This window comes from Taudactylus pleione, unplaced genomic scaffold (genome assembly GCF_031769625.1).
Source record: "Taudactylus pleione unplaced genomic scaffold, aTauple2 ptg000820l, whole genome shotgun sequence".
Classification (NCBI taxonomy): domain Eukaryota; kingdom Metazoa; phylum Chordata; class Amphibia; order Anura; family Myobatrachidae; genus Taudactylus; species Taudactylus pleione.
The window spans coordinates 2914628-2928580 of record NW_028285222.1 but is presented as its reverse complement, the minus strand read 5'-3'; the positions used below and the strand labels follow the sequence as shown (position 1 = coordinate 2928580).

Here is a 13953-nt window from a genome sequence, read left to right as displayed (position 1 = left end):
CGTCTAGCACACTCAGCTGTTGCAACTAACTGCCGAGATTTAGAAATTTGTGTGCTAGAAGCACCAAGACAAAGAGTGACACCCCTGTCAGGAAAGAGGAACTGCACAAGTTTTAACAGGTGCAAGGTGCTAGAATGAACATTACTGTTAAGGTGTGTGCAATCCCTATTGCATGCCTTTCTTTTCTGTGTTCAGTCCCTCTGTGTGGTGATTACCTGTTCCAAGCTTTTGGGTGTGGTGGTCACTATCGGATCTGGGAGATGTCCAGTAGTCCCTCACCTGTACTGGTCCCGTTCTCAGTGTTATCCTCGTGTCCAATATGTCTCGCTGTGATTGCAACAGAATAAGGCTTGTGGGCTCCATATATGGTGCCATCACGGAGGCTAAAAGCACCAGGTGTAGTCTTTAGGACCCAACACTGCTGTTGTGTTCTGCATTTGACCCACGCGTTTCTCTAGCCAAGAGCAAGCTTCATCAGGGAAATGTATTGCAAGTAGTGGTAGACTTCTGGATGCTCCTATATTTATGCAGATGTGGTTAATAGTCAATTATTAAATTACCGGCTCCTGGGCCTGATTCAGAGGTGCACGCAATCGCCGCTGTGTCTTTTTGAGGAGCCGCGATGGGCGATAAACTGCAATTGCTACTTTCTACCCTCCCCTGGTGCAGTAGCATGCACCTGAATGTGCAAGCATTGAAACGGACACTTTCAGTATAGCTGCCCGGTGTAACACCACCGGTGACGCAGGACACCAACACGTGCTCCATCGACACTTGCACCTGTTATATGCAGTTTCTTCGTCCAGTGATTACCTTTGGGCACTAGTCTGTGCCCAGGGTCCACTGCAGCCATTTCCCCGGTGATTTCTCTACTGCGCATGTGCAAAACGCCTGGAAAATGGCCACCGCTGCTACCAAAAATACGCACCCATTATAGATACGCCCCTGCACACAGGGCCATGCATGCGCCGTGGGGGTTTCAGAATATTTCACGCATGTTCAGTGGCAAATAATCGTTCAACTGTGTGAACATTGGCGTTCCATTCACTGGCGTGTGTAAAACTCTTTCTGTCTTCTTAGTGTAAGCGGGAAAAGTTTCCTGATTGTAGGGACGTAATCTTTTGTTCTTTTGACTTTTCATTGACATTTAAAGTTTTTGATTTAAGCTTTCTTAATTCTCACTTGTGTACGGAGTAACCCTTTAGAGGCTAGAACAGTTAATTAGACTTACGCAAATACTGTGTTTAACTAAAATAAACGTTCTGTATGTATCTGTTACTCTATCGGTATGTGACCTACCTACTGTATGCCAATGTTTCTAAATAGTGCAAAGTGCAAACCCAGCAATAGTGTAGTCTGAGCAGGTTGATTCTAAACTAGAATGGTCAAAATCATGGGGGGAAATCCAATTAGCCACGAGTGGTGCGAATCGGGCACATGTTGCCTTTGAAATGGTGTTCAAACGCCGGCAACGACGCTACATCTCGCACCCCGATTTCAGGCTGAACTCGCTCAATGGGACTGTGCACAGTTTTCAGCGAGTTCAGGCTGCCGCCAAGTGCGGCCGTTGTCGCGATGACTTGCACCCACGAGTTCTTCGCTTATAATTGGATTGACCCCATAGTTGGCCTTGTAATCCCGATTTATGATGTGCACGATGATGATAGAGAAGGCGCTGTGAGTTATTGCATATTCTCTGTACCGTCTGCGTAATATGGGGGCACTACATAAATAAACGATAGTAACAACGATAATTTACTGATATTTTGAAGAATCTACTGACCAGTACGTGACCATCGGAATACGGGTGTGATAAACTAAGCATCGCATCCGCGATACGGTACATCCCGCCACTTACTGTACCGGCGTTAATTACAATCTCAAAGGACAGCTCTTCAGATACGCGTTAGCTAGATGTTAGAGGGACTTTCGGGTTTATTACCCAGAAGTCCCTCTGCACATGTGAAGAATGGCGGGCGCCACGGCGGCGGACACTGGGAGGGATCTTAGAAGAAACTCAATAAGAAGCCCACAGGCTTCTATTGAGTAATGCCATCTAAAGATGGCGTTCACCAGGTCCAAGCTCAGGAATATATCGCATTCTGGAGCCTGGTAGATATGGAAATGCGGCCAAAACTCCGCAAACGTCATTTTCCAAGTTTTGGTCGCATTTTCATGCTTAGTACATCCCGCCCTATGGACCTGATTCAGATCCGCTCGCAAGATGTGATCGCTCGCTGGCAAAAAAGGGCCGGATATTTAAATGAAGCGCTCGCACTGCGTTGCGTAAGGACGCCCACTATGTTTTAGCGAGCTACGGCAAAGTGCGCTCGCAAATGTTTGAAGATGCCCCCTTGCCACTCGCAACACACGTCATCTCCGGGAAATGAAGGATTAATCGAGACCATCGTGAGCCAGCCCTTGGGGTTGCCTTAGCCTACCTCAAGCACAGCGATCAGCGCTGGCTGAAATACATGCAGGTGACGTGTACAGTGACGCTACTTTGCTAATTATGCACGCCCTTTAAACGTGGTTTTGGCGTCCAGACACGCCTGCGTTCGCACATCCACTCCCGTTTACAAGCACCTTCCCCTGTTACTACCCACAAACAGCGCAATCTGTCACTCAAAATAGCGACCGGATAGTGGCTTACGAGCTACCAAAATCAGATCGCAACGAATGGCTTGCACACGCGTACTGTGAATTATAGGCATGTGCAGATGGAAGAAAATCACTCAGAGCGAGCGATCGTGCCTTAGTGAGCGGGTCTGAATCAGGTCCTATGTGTGATAATTTACAGCTCACATTTATATGTCGCAATGTGAGTCAGATCTGCAATGTGTTGCACTGTGCACTATGTTAGTGCCAAAAAACAACTAAGCTGTGTCAGTCCCAAAAGCTTGCAATTAAATCAGTAATCCGATAAGGGCATTGCAGGTTTTTGTTGTTTGTTTTTGTTTAAACATTTTTTCTATTGAAGCAGAGTTACAATAAATACATAAGTCGCACAGTTAGTGAGTTTATCATACATGAGGCATTCCGGTTATTATCTGACCCTGTGCAGCACTTTGCTGCTATCACGTCCACTGAGAACCTGGTCTGGGAACACGTAGCAGCTGGTTTCATGTTGTGACTCACGTCCCCCTCTTGTATGTACTATACTTGCAGCACTCAGCAGTTTGATCGTGTTGCCTGCTGGCACCGGGTGATGTGAGTGTGAACTGATCACTGATATTATCCGGCCGTTCAATGGATTTCCAGCCCCAGAGATGAGCTCACACTGCTGCTAGAAAGTTCAGATCTTTTTATAGCTTCATCTGGAGATGTATATCAGGTTTAACTTCTAGCTGAAGTACTTCTCTAATATATTATTTATCATGTGTCCCATTTACCATTAACTACGCTGCATAATTCCTGCAAGGTGCACAAACTACGGCATTGTGGGTAGATTACCTCAGGGAGCTCGTTCTTATTTTGCATCTTTGCAGTTCAATGGTCGATGATATAATATTCTGCCCGTGCCTGGCTGTGGTATGGGCAATGATGCATGTTGGTATTGCACCTCCTCTTGCCCATGTTACAGTAAATTAGCAAGGGGTCCATGTTCATTGAGCATCACGGGTTGGGACGACAATGGCAGAACCGGCCTTGGTGCCCTCCCTACAGCCCTGCTTCCCTCACAGATTGTGCTATTACTTCCCCAGCAGCTCGCACAGTCTACCTTGAGTGCCCCTATGCTCTTCACAAGTGGCATCACTCTTCCCAGCGGGTCGGGTCCCCTCACATCCACTTTTCTGCTAAACGGACAATATACAGATACCTCAAGTCATCCCCCCAGTTTGTCTCGCTGTACATCCAATCTTCTTCACATTGCGCTGTACAGACACCAGCTCGCACTTACACATACCTTACAGCCTCTCTTGGAACTTCTATAAGGCTTTTCTTCCAAATCAAAGTTCTTCTTACACCAGTAGTTCCCAAACCATGCGACACAGCATTCGGAGAGAAGCTGTCAGTTTTTTTTTTTCCAGGTCTGGCCAAAACATTGATCGCGATCTACCGGTAGCTCGCCGAGCTCCTGCCTGTAGATCTCGATCAACTTTCCTACAGAAACTGGAACGTTGGCTCTGAAGTGATCAGCGGATAAAGAAGCCTCTGATCGCTCCAGCGTTCCCAGTGATGAAGTGCGCTGGGGCGCGAGTGATGTTATGTGCAGAGCCGGCTCCAGTGGTCTGAGCACCCTGTGCCGGCCCGGTAGGCTGCGCCATGCTAACTCGCGCGGCTAAGCCGCACACGACCGAACTTGGGGGCGTGGCCTCATTACCATAGGCCACGCCCCCTACATGACGTTATTTTGCATGGCACGCCTCCAAGTAATGTCAGGCTGGGGGTAAATCCCAGCCCTCCATCGCTGGCTGGGCTTCCCCCAGCCCTCTCTCGTCTGTGAATGGATGCCGCACGCATGCGCGCGGCATCCATTCACACTCCGGGGTCCGGCACCGTGGTGGGGGTCCCCAACCTCCTGATCACTACCCGCGGGCCACTTCGGCCCACGGGTGGAACAGCGGGACAATACTGTCCCTCTGAAATCGGGATGTTGGGGAGGGATGCGCCTTCAATGGGTGGCGCCCCTGTTCGACCGCACTGGTTCGAACACCCCTAGAGCCGGCCCTGGTTATGTGCAATGCATCACTGGGAACTTGTGAGGATCCTGTGCGCCTGCTGGATTCAGCTTGATCCAGTCAGTGCAGCGGCAGCGGGAGTGACAGCAGGAGGAGCGGTCCGCAGCGCGAACTTCAGTCAGGTAAGTTCTGCACAGGGGTGTGGGGGCTACTAGTGGGGGCACTGCCTAAGAGGCACTGCATAATGGGCACAGCTACAGGGGACTTTACATAAGAGGCACTACTACAAGGGGTACTGCATAATGGGCACAACTATAGGGGACTTTACATAAGGGATACTACTATAGTGGGCATTGCATAACGGGCAGTACTACAGTGGGCACTACTACAGGGGACTTTACATAAGGAGCATTACTACAGGGGACATTGCATAATGGGCACTACATAAAGGGCAGTACTAAAGGTAATTCATTTGGCTGAAGGAGACCCTAAGGGTGCCTTGAACTGAAAAAGTTTGGGAACCACTGTCTACACATTTTCTGGCCACACTGCATAGGGGGAGATGTATTAAATATTGAAGAGAGATAAAGTAGCCACTATCAGCTTCTGTTATGATTCAGATTTGGGAATAGAGTAAGAAAGAGCAGGTAACTGTCCATCTTGGCATAATGAGCACTCTAAGGTATACGCATAATAAACATACAAAAAATAAAATATATCAACATAAGGATGATAATGTTTATAGTCTTTTAAGACTTTTTGGGGAGTGGGGTTGAAGTGTGCATCTTGGTAAAGCCATGCTGCACTGCAGGTGGGGCACATATTAAATGTGCAGAGAGATTTAGATATGGGAGGAGTGGGTCCAAACTGACATCTGAATTGCAGTGTAAAAATAAAGCTGTGCAGTATTTGTGGGTTACATGCAAAAGCCCAGGAACAGACAGATCACAGGTGCACAACTCCAAATTACTGATTATATATAAATACATTATGCAATAACATTTTGCAATGAATAGAGGTTTTTAGCATAATCATGGCCAAGGTTATGGGCCTACCCACCATACCCAGGTAACCTCTGTAGGGTAGGTCCCTAACATACTAGGGTTCAAATCCAGAGCACAGGGCCCCCTAAATCGGCACAGCCGAGCCGCCCCAGGGCATCGCCATAATGAGATAAGTGAAATGTGAAGAAAGGTAAGAGCAGCTATTGCTGCATGAAAAGGTGAAAATACAAATTTAATAAAAACAAACAGTAAAGTGTTAAAATAGTGTAAAAAAGAAAAAATGTGTTATAATGCGATGCACCGATTTAGGGGTGTCGTGCAAGCCATCATGCGCAGATCATTGCTTGCAGCCATCACTGAGTTCTATTATTCTATTCATTTATCATTTACAGCTAACTTAAGCGCCGGGATTTGCAGTTTTATACTGCTTATATTTTTCTTTTCTTGTGATACTGGTAGGTTAATTGGTCCTTGCCAAAAATAACCCTAGTCTGCATGTGCGCCCATGTGGTAGGGAATATAGATCGTAAGCTCCACTGAGCAGGGACTGATGTATATGATAAATATTCTCTGCGCAGCGTTGCATAACTTTTTGGCTCTATATATAAATGACAATAATAATCAGAGGGGACTCTGTAGCTACTGCCCGTCACTTAGCTGTTTAGTGCGGAACTATGGGGTCTATGTACTAAGCCTTGCAGAGAGATAAAGGGATGGAATGTAGCAACGGGAGGAATGCAGTCAGACCCCCAAAATGGGTTTGACCAGATTTCTCATATGCCCCAGAATGCATGGGCCTATGGGCTTCTATTTGGAGAGTGCCGTGAGAGGTATCCAATCGGATCCCTCCCAGCAACCCTTGTGGTGCATGTGTCATTATGGGCATGTGCAGAATGATACCAGAGGGGCTTCTGGTTCATAGACCTGCAAGTCCCTCATTCGCAAAGGACAGCTCTAACCGGGAGAGCTGTCCTTTGTGATTAAATTCATGCATAGAGAAGTAACTAATGCCGACGTGCATGCAAAGGGTGGCGGGATCCATCGCATCCTGAATGCAATGCGCCATGCATCCCTCCTCAAATGGACTGAGATAAAGGGGCAGATGTATTATTAAGCTCTGGAGAGTGATAAACCACCAGCCAATTAGCTCCTGTCATATTTCAAACACTGCCTGTGACATGGCAGCTGAGTGGCTGGTAATTTTCCAATTTATCACTTTCCAGAGCGTAATACTTCTGCCCTAAAGTACCTACCAATCAGCTCCTAACTGTCACTTTACAGACTGTGTTTGAAAAATGACAGGAGCTGATTGTTGGTAATTTATCTCCAACCACTTTATCTCTCTCCGAGGCTTAGTACATAGACCCCTATATCATTCTGTAGTCAGATTAGTTTGGTGACCCCAAAATTCATTATTCAGCACTTAACAGTCAGTTATTAGGATTTTATGTTACATGTAAAAATGAAACAATTCTAATAAACAATCCACGTGCCGGGCCTTTGGGTAGTTACATTCATAATGATGATCACATTCATACAAAGAGATCAGTGACAGGGGCGCCCTCCTTTCTTAAGACGATGGTGAGAATCATGTGATTAGATTGGAGTACGGTCACTACTCACCACACGTGGACTGCCACGGAGACTACACAGATGTGGGGAGAGCTTGTGGTGGGGGAATGGACTTGCACACCTGGCAGCAGAGTCCAGCCATTCCCAGTGGGACTGTGCTCTGAAAAACGTAACTTCTAGACTTCAGCATATGTGACAGAACGTTTAAGGGACTCAGGAACCGCACTGTATGCACTATGAATTCAGCAGCATCACCACGGCAACCCCATCCCAGAACATGTGCCAATGGGCATCTGCTCTCTGCAAATGATGAGTCAGACTGACCCAGTGTTGGGGGCACCCCCGATAGTCAAGCCCTGGGTAGGTTAGATACATGGTAAAGACTAGAAACATGAGTGGGTTAAGGCTGACCAGGCTGATAACTGCAGAGATTATGGCCGCATTCGAGCACCAATTATCGGTCTGACGGCCATGAAGAATTTTCCAGCATATCCGACAGATGTGACCATTTGTGCTCGGATATCAGCAGCATTGTAAAGTGAATGTGCTCTACAGACAGACCCACCGATAGTGCACATACAAATAAATCTGACAGAGGATAAACTGACAGTGTACAGCAAGGATACGGCATGGTCGGTCTGTCTGATGGTCAGTTTTATCTGACAATGTGTGGCCACTTTTATATACTAGTTACTTTAGATACACAAGAGATTTCAGAAACATTGGGCAGGTTAGGTACATGAGTAGGTTAGATACATTGGGCAGGTTAGATACATGGGGCAGGAGAGTCACATACGGCAGGACATATACATGGGTTTTATTCTAATTAGAACACATGTATACAACGAATGGGAGATGTTATCAGTTCAAAGATCTCTACCCTAGAAAAATTATATTTGATCACTGGACTACATATCCCAAATACAGTTATATTTTATAATACAATGGTCCAGGAAAACATTTAAATCCTCACTTTTGTGGGAGTGACACAACCTCACATCACAGCAGACTCCAAACTTACACCCTGTACGGCAGCAAAGAAATGCTAAGTCCACCAGTCATTAAAAGCAAGTGCCTGGTTTTACTACTGAGAGTGGTTGAGTACAGGATATGCCCCCCCATAAGGTGGATGAAACAGATACTATAAGTGCATTACTGGAAATTAAGAGGGCCTTTACGACAGGTCTAGATGGAGCCCCACGGGGTAGTAGGCAAGATACTTATTTGGGGATAGATAGATAGATATTATTCTGTAGACACAGATAAGGCTCCTGTGTGAGCTGGGAATCTCTCATTTCCATCACTTCAGACTCTTCATGCTCCAGAACATCGCTCGCTTGTTGTGTTATATCTCCTCTCTTGGAGATCCTGATACAGCTGAAAGCACAGGCAGCAATGTAACAAGAACACTTAAATTACACTCAAGTGCTTTTACTGTGTTATACTAATTATTTAAATTTAAAATTCCTCTCAGGCATTGTAGGAATACAGCCTTACAAATCAATGACCATAATAATAAGTGCAATATACAATGCTGTATGATAAAGGTTAAATGAAGGTAAAATGTGATTACCAGCGTTAAGTGAAGCAGCTGCACGGGAACGAATGACAGAACAGCAGCAATGAGGAGACACATGAATGAGCTCTGCTGCTCCAGAACCTACAGAGAATAAAAAGACACAACATCTAAAACCATCTTATCTGCCCTAAATCCTCTCTGCATCCCAAAAACCTGTCTAGGAGGGAAAATAAACCAACAAGCATTCAGCAAACGGACATGGGTTCCCCAAGGCCACGGTTTATTGTGTATAATTAGTTGCAGAATTATAGAACATGCCACGTCCTACACGGCTGTGCTATTTTGCAGGGGGCTTCCTAGCAAGAGATTCCCAAGACATCAGTCACATTTCTATATTTGTCTGGTCTGTGATCCTGTGAGGTCTCTGCAGAGTAATGAGGAGATGTGTAATAAACATTAAAAAAGAACAAAACGCAGTTGAATAATCTTTATACTGAAAAATCATCTAAATATATAAAAGATGATATGAGCAGCCTGTTCACCCATAGAAATAGCTGATCCTCTTCATCCCCTGAGAGAAGTGACCATTACTGCATAGAATATTCCACAGGAACCTCTAGGGTACATTAAACATGTCTGATTAGGATAATTTACTCCAGGGTCAGGTTGGTTCCTCTTCAAATAATGTGAACTTTGGCTTTACCCTAATCGATGCGTTTCGTTTTCGAATGGTGCTCTTGGGAGAAAAGGAAATTGTGCCCAGGTTACTCCTGTCCTCCTCCAGCTGCCTGGCTGTACACTTTGGAGTGGGCACACTGACTGTATTCCCAAACTTGGAGTAGTCCACTGAGTACCTACCATCTTCTTCTGCTATGACGGGGACAAACCTTTGCCCCCAGAGGATCTCATCTGCCAAGTATGAAGTCCTGGCTTGAGTGGTAATACCTGTGGTCTCCACTACACCTTCCAAGATGACAATGATCTCCAGATCTTCGTGGTGGGTGAGGTCAGCAGCAGAAATGTCATAGAGTGGACTGTCCTTATTGATGGTGTGACATATGATAAGTGGGGAGACCAGGAATATCCCATTAGTGCTTATAGGATTCTCCATTTGGATGTCTATTTGGTTGAGTGGTAGAACTTCTCCTTCCTGGCTGTTGGACTTCCTCACCACCTGCATGCGGATGGTGGCACTGATGATCATGCTCTTCCTCAAGTCTCCAACCCTGAACATGAAGCAGAGTTTGCCATTCCTGAGGGCGATCACAGCATATTTACTAAAGATCAGGGTCTCTGCCCTACGGTGGGCCTGTGCGGTCTTCATGAAGATACAGCCCAGCATGATGGCATTAATGACCAGCCCCACAATGTTCTGAATTATGAGAATCAGTATTGCAGAGGGACACTCCTCTGTGATCATTCTCCCACCAAACCCAATGGTCACTTGGACCTCAATGGAGAATAGAAAGGCTGCTGTGAAGGACTGGACACTGGTCACACATGGCACAAAGCCCTCTTCATTGTAGTCCAGGTCCCCATGGGCAAAGGCAATCAGCCACCAGATCATGCCAAAGAGGAGCCATGTGCAGAGGAAGGACATGGTGAAGATGAGGAGGGTATAATGCCACTTGAGGTCCACCACAGTGGTGAAGACGTCCAGCAGGAAGCGCCCCTGCTCTCTGATGTTCTTGTGAGCCACATTGCAGGTCCCATTCTTGGCAACGAACCTGGCTCTCCTCTCCTTGGCTTTGTACCTGGGCTCATTGAGGTCCTCTGCCAGGCGTGTGGTGAGCACATACTCCTCGGGAATGAGGCCCTTCCTGGACAGCATGGCCCTCCGCAGGGCAGATGGGGGAAACGCTGGAGTGAAGTTCTGGGGCTCGGGCTCTGTCCGTCCGGCTGCCTACTCCGGTCCTTGCAAGGAGCTCCATCTGTCCACGCCAATCAGCAGGCACAGGGAGGTGGGGTGAGGGGCTCACGCAGCCCGGTGTTCAGCAGCACTGAAGGGTGGGCCATAGAGTCCTCTCTGACACCGGGGTGCTGCAGCCCAGCCAGACACCCCCTGACTGTGCAGGAGATCACCTCCGGTCCGGTGCAGACAAAGCTCAGGAGGAACGCAGCGCAGCAGCAGCTACTGGGTATCTGTTTGCTGCCAATGTATTACCAGGTGCGGCCGCTAGATGGAGCAGCGCCTGCAGCAAGGACAAGTTATATGCAGCTGTTGTATTACCATGGGCGGCCGCCGCAGCAGCAACTACTCGGTATCTCCAGCCGGTTTATTACCAAGTGTGGCCGCAAGAGGGAGCCGGAACCATAGGAATCATACAGTAAGCATGAAATGCTTTCTGTGCAAGACAAAGAACCAGCAGCAGACGAGGACCCCTATATAACTGACATTTATTCATTATACTGTATTTATACAGATGTGTCCTCACTTGTCTTTGCTGCAGTTGTGCCAAACAGCCGTCTGGGCGCAGCTGGTCCTGTGAGACTTTGCTTGTGCCAGTCATTTTTTTTGCGTCTTTTTTCGCCAAAACTGCATCTGTGTCACAATGGGGCCCATTTATCAAAGTGTATTTGAGGTAAAATTCCTGAAAACACCCATTTTCTGGGGGTTTACCTTAAATACTAAGTATCCCCCGTATGTATTAAGAAGGGACCACAGCAGGTATCTCCGATACCGGCTGTGATCTCTCCATTGCCGCTGACAGCCGCCTCCCCCATAGGTTTCTATGGGGGATGCGATGCTGCCAAATTTACCACTATCCGGAATGCGATGCATTCCAGATATTGGCCCCCGCAGCTAACGCCATCTGAAGATGGCATTAGCCGATGTAGTCTATGGGCTACACCGCGCACTATTAGCTGGCGGAGGGATCTGCCAGAACCCTCCCTGGCTATGGCGGATGTGCATGTGCAGTCCGCGAGACATGCACCATCCCCTGTACTGGCCGGCAGCTTTTCGGAGACATCGCAGGGACGGGCGTTACTGACATGCCCTGATCGCATTGCAAAAGCGATCCTTGATAAATGGGCCCCAATGTAACGTGACTAGGACGCATCAGGAGACTGTGCTGATTCATTTCATATATGACACTTGTATATCTTTGTGCGACTGGGTCAATCAGCATGTGACGTGCTATGATGCAACGGCCGCAGATATATTCCACGCCAAGTTCCGATTACAGGGGTCTATGTACTAAGCCTTGGGCCGGGATGTACTAACCTTGTGGTGTACATCCCGCCAGTCACCACGAAAATACTAATCGCATATGCACTAATATCATATTTGTAGACATTGGAGGAGAAGGGTTTCCCCTTAGAGGTGCCTAACCCTAAAACTCCCGGGGTGGTGCCTAAGTCCCCCCACGGGGGTGCCTAAACCTAACCCTCCCGCCAGAACCCTAAACCTAATCCTCCCAGGGGGGTGTCTAACCCTAACCTCCCCCCAGTGGCGTCTAACCCTAATCCCCGCTTCCCCTAGCTTAACCCTCCCTGGTGGTTGCCGAACCCTAACCCTCCCCGGGGGAGTGCCTAACCCTAAGTCCCCCCGGGGGTGCCTAAACCTAACCCTACCCCCCCGTGGCTAACAACTAAGTGTCCACGCTTACCTTCGTTCGGGAAGCCGTCCAGTCGGGATTCCGTCAACGGGCTAAAGATAGGCGTCTGGATGTAGACGTCTGTCTTTAGTCCCGTGTCGGGATTTAGATGGCGGGATTCCGACGGGCGGCTTCTCTTCCGTCAGTATATTGACTGTACCCCGATTATACAGAGAATCATGACAGAACAGAGAATCCCAATGAACATCCTAAACCTGGGGGAGTACAAATCATCACCCCATAAATCCAGTATACAATGTATCAATGCATTAGGCCAGAGGTTCCCAAACTCCGCCATTGCAGTCCAGGTTTTAAGGATAGCCATGCTTGAGTCCAGATGGTGAAATTAAATTGGCTATGATACTAATTTAGTCACCTGTGCTCAAGAATGGAAATCCTTAAAATGAGGTCTGTAATAATGGCGGAGTTTGGGAACTCAGACACCTCTATCTGTATGAGATAACTGCTGCACCTGCACGGGGGTCACTAATTTAACCCCCGAGTACCAGGAACATTCTGCCGTAATGAGATTTCCCACTCACATGACACCAAGGGTTAATAACTGCTGCACCTGCCCAGGATTACAGCTATAGCCCCACAAGTGCCCGGAACATTCTCTGGTAATGAACACTTCTAAAGGGATTACTGATTCATGAATTATGTATTTTGTTATTTCCCAGTCACATGACACCATGTTAACTCCCCCCTCCCTCCCCCATGCTGATGGGATAAATTATTAAATGGGTTCTCTTATTGCATTATGCTGTAGATCTAAAACATCCGCTGCACAAATAATGGGGGGTGGAGTATTTGCAGACCAAGAGCATAATTATATAATTATATTCTAATTACATAATTATATTATATTATATTTATTTCTTCTTTTTTACTGAAAAAACAATCTTGTTTCTCTGATGTGTCATTATAACACAGACGCAGCGTTATAACATGAATTTGGAGTTACGATACAGATGTGACATTATAGGGTCCGTTTTCTGGGGATACCTGCAAATATTTAGTATCCCCTGAATGTATTATGGAGGGATCGCAGTAGATATCTCTAATATTTGCTGTCATCCTTCTGTTTCCACCATCAGCCGCAGCCCCCGTAGGTTTCTATGGGGGATGCGATGCTGTCGTTCTGGGATGCAAAGCCTATACATTGCAAAACTAGCCGGGAGAGGGTTCCAGATGGTGCCGTCCCCAGTAATAGCCGTAGCGCAATGTGTGGTCTGTGGACTTTGCATGGGCAGGATCCTGGCACAGGAGTGAAGATTCCGCATCTTTTGGAGCCCCTGTCCCAGCAAGTGATTTTTCATACATTCCGGCGCTATGATCACATCCTGCAATGTGATCATGTGAGCTAATATCGCGCCCCGATCGCATTGCAAATGTGATTATTAATAAATGGACCCCCAAATCACAAATGTGGCGCTATAACATTATAAAGCAAATGTGGCGTTATAACACGGATGTGGTGTTATAATCCAGGTATGGGGTTATAACACAGAAGTGGTCTTATAATACAGATGTCACATTATATCACTGATTTGACGTAATAATACAGATGTGACATAACAAGGATGTGGCGTTATAACACAAATGTGTGGGTTGGGTAATGGATCTCGACAGTCAAA

At 47.0% G+C, this 13953-nt stretch overlaps 1 protein-coding gene across 1 annotated transcript; it reads right to left on the bottom strand.

The window, feature by feature from the left end:
- Window positions 1-7907: 7907 nt before the first annotated feature.
- On the bottom strand, window positions 7908-10882 carry KCNJ11 (potassium inwardly rectifying channel subfamily J member 11). Its single transcript, XM_088458267.1, has 2 exons — window positions 8772-10882; window positions 7908-8575 (listed from the first exon to the last, which is right to left on the bottom strand). The coding sequence occupies exon 1, from the start codon at window positions 10546-10548 to the stop codon at window positions 9379-9381; it is 1170 nt and encodes a 389-aa protein (XP_088314393.1). The 5' UTR covers window positions 10549-10882; the 3' UTR covers window positions 7908-8575; window positions 8772-9378.
- Between the last annotated feature and the right edge of the window lie 3071 nt (window positions 10883-13953).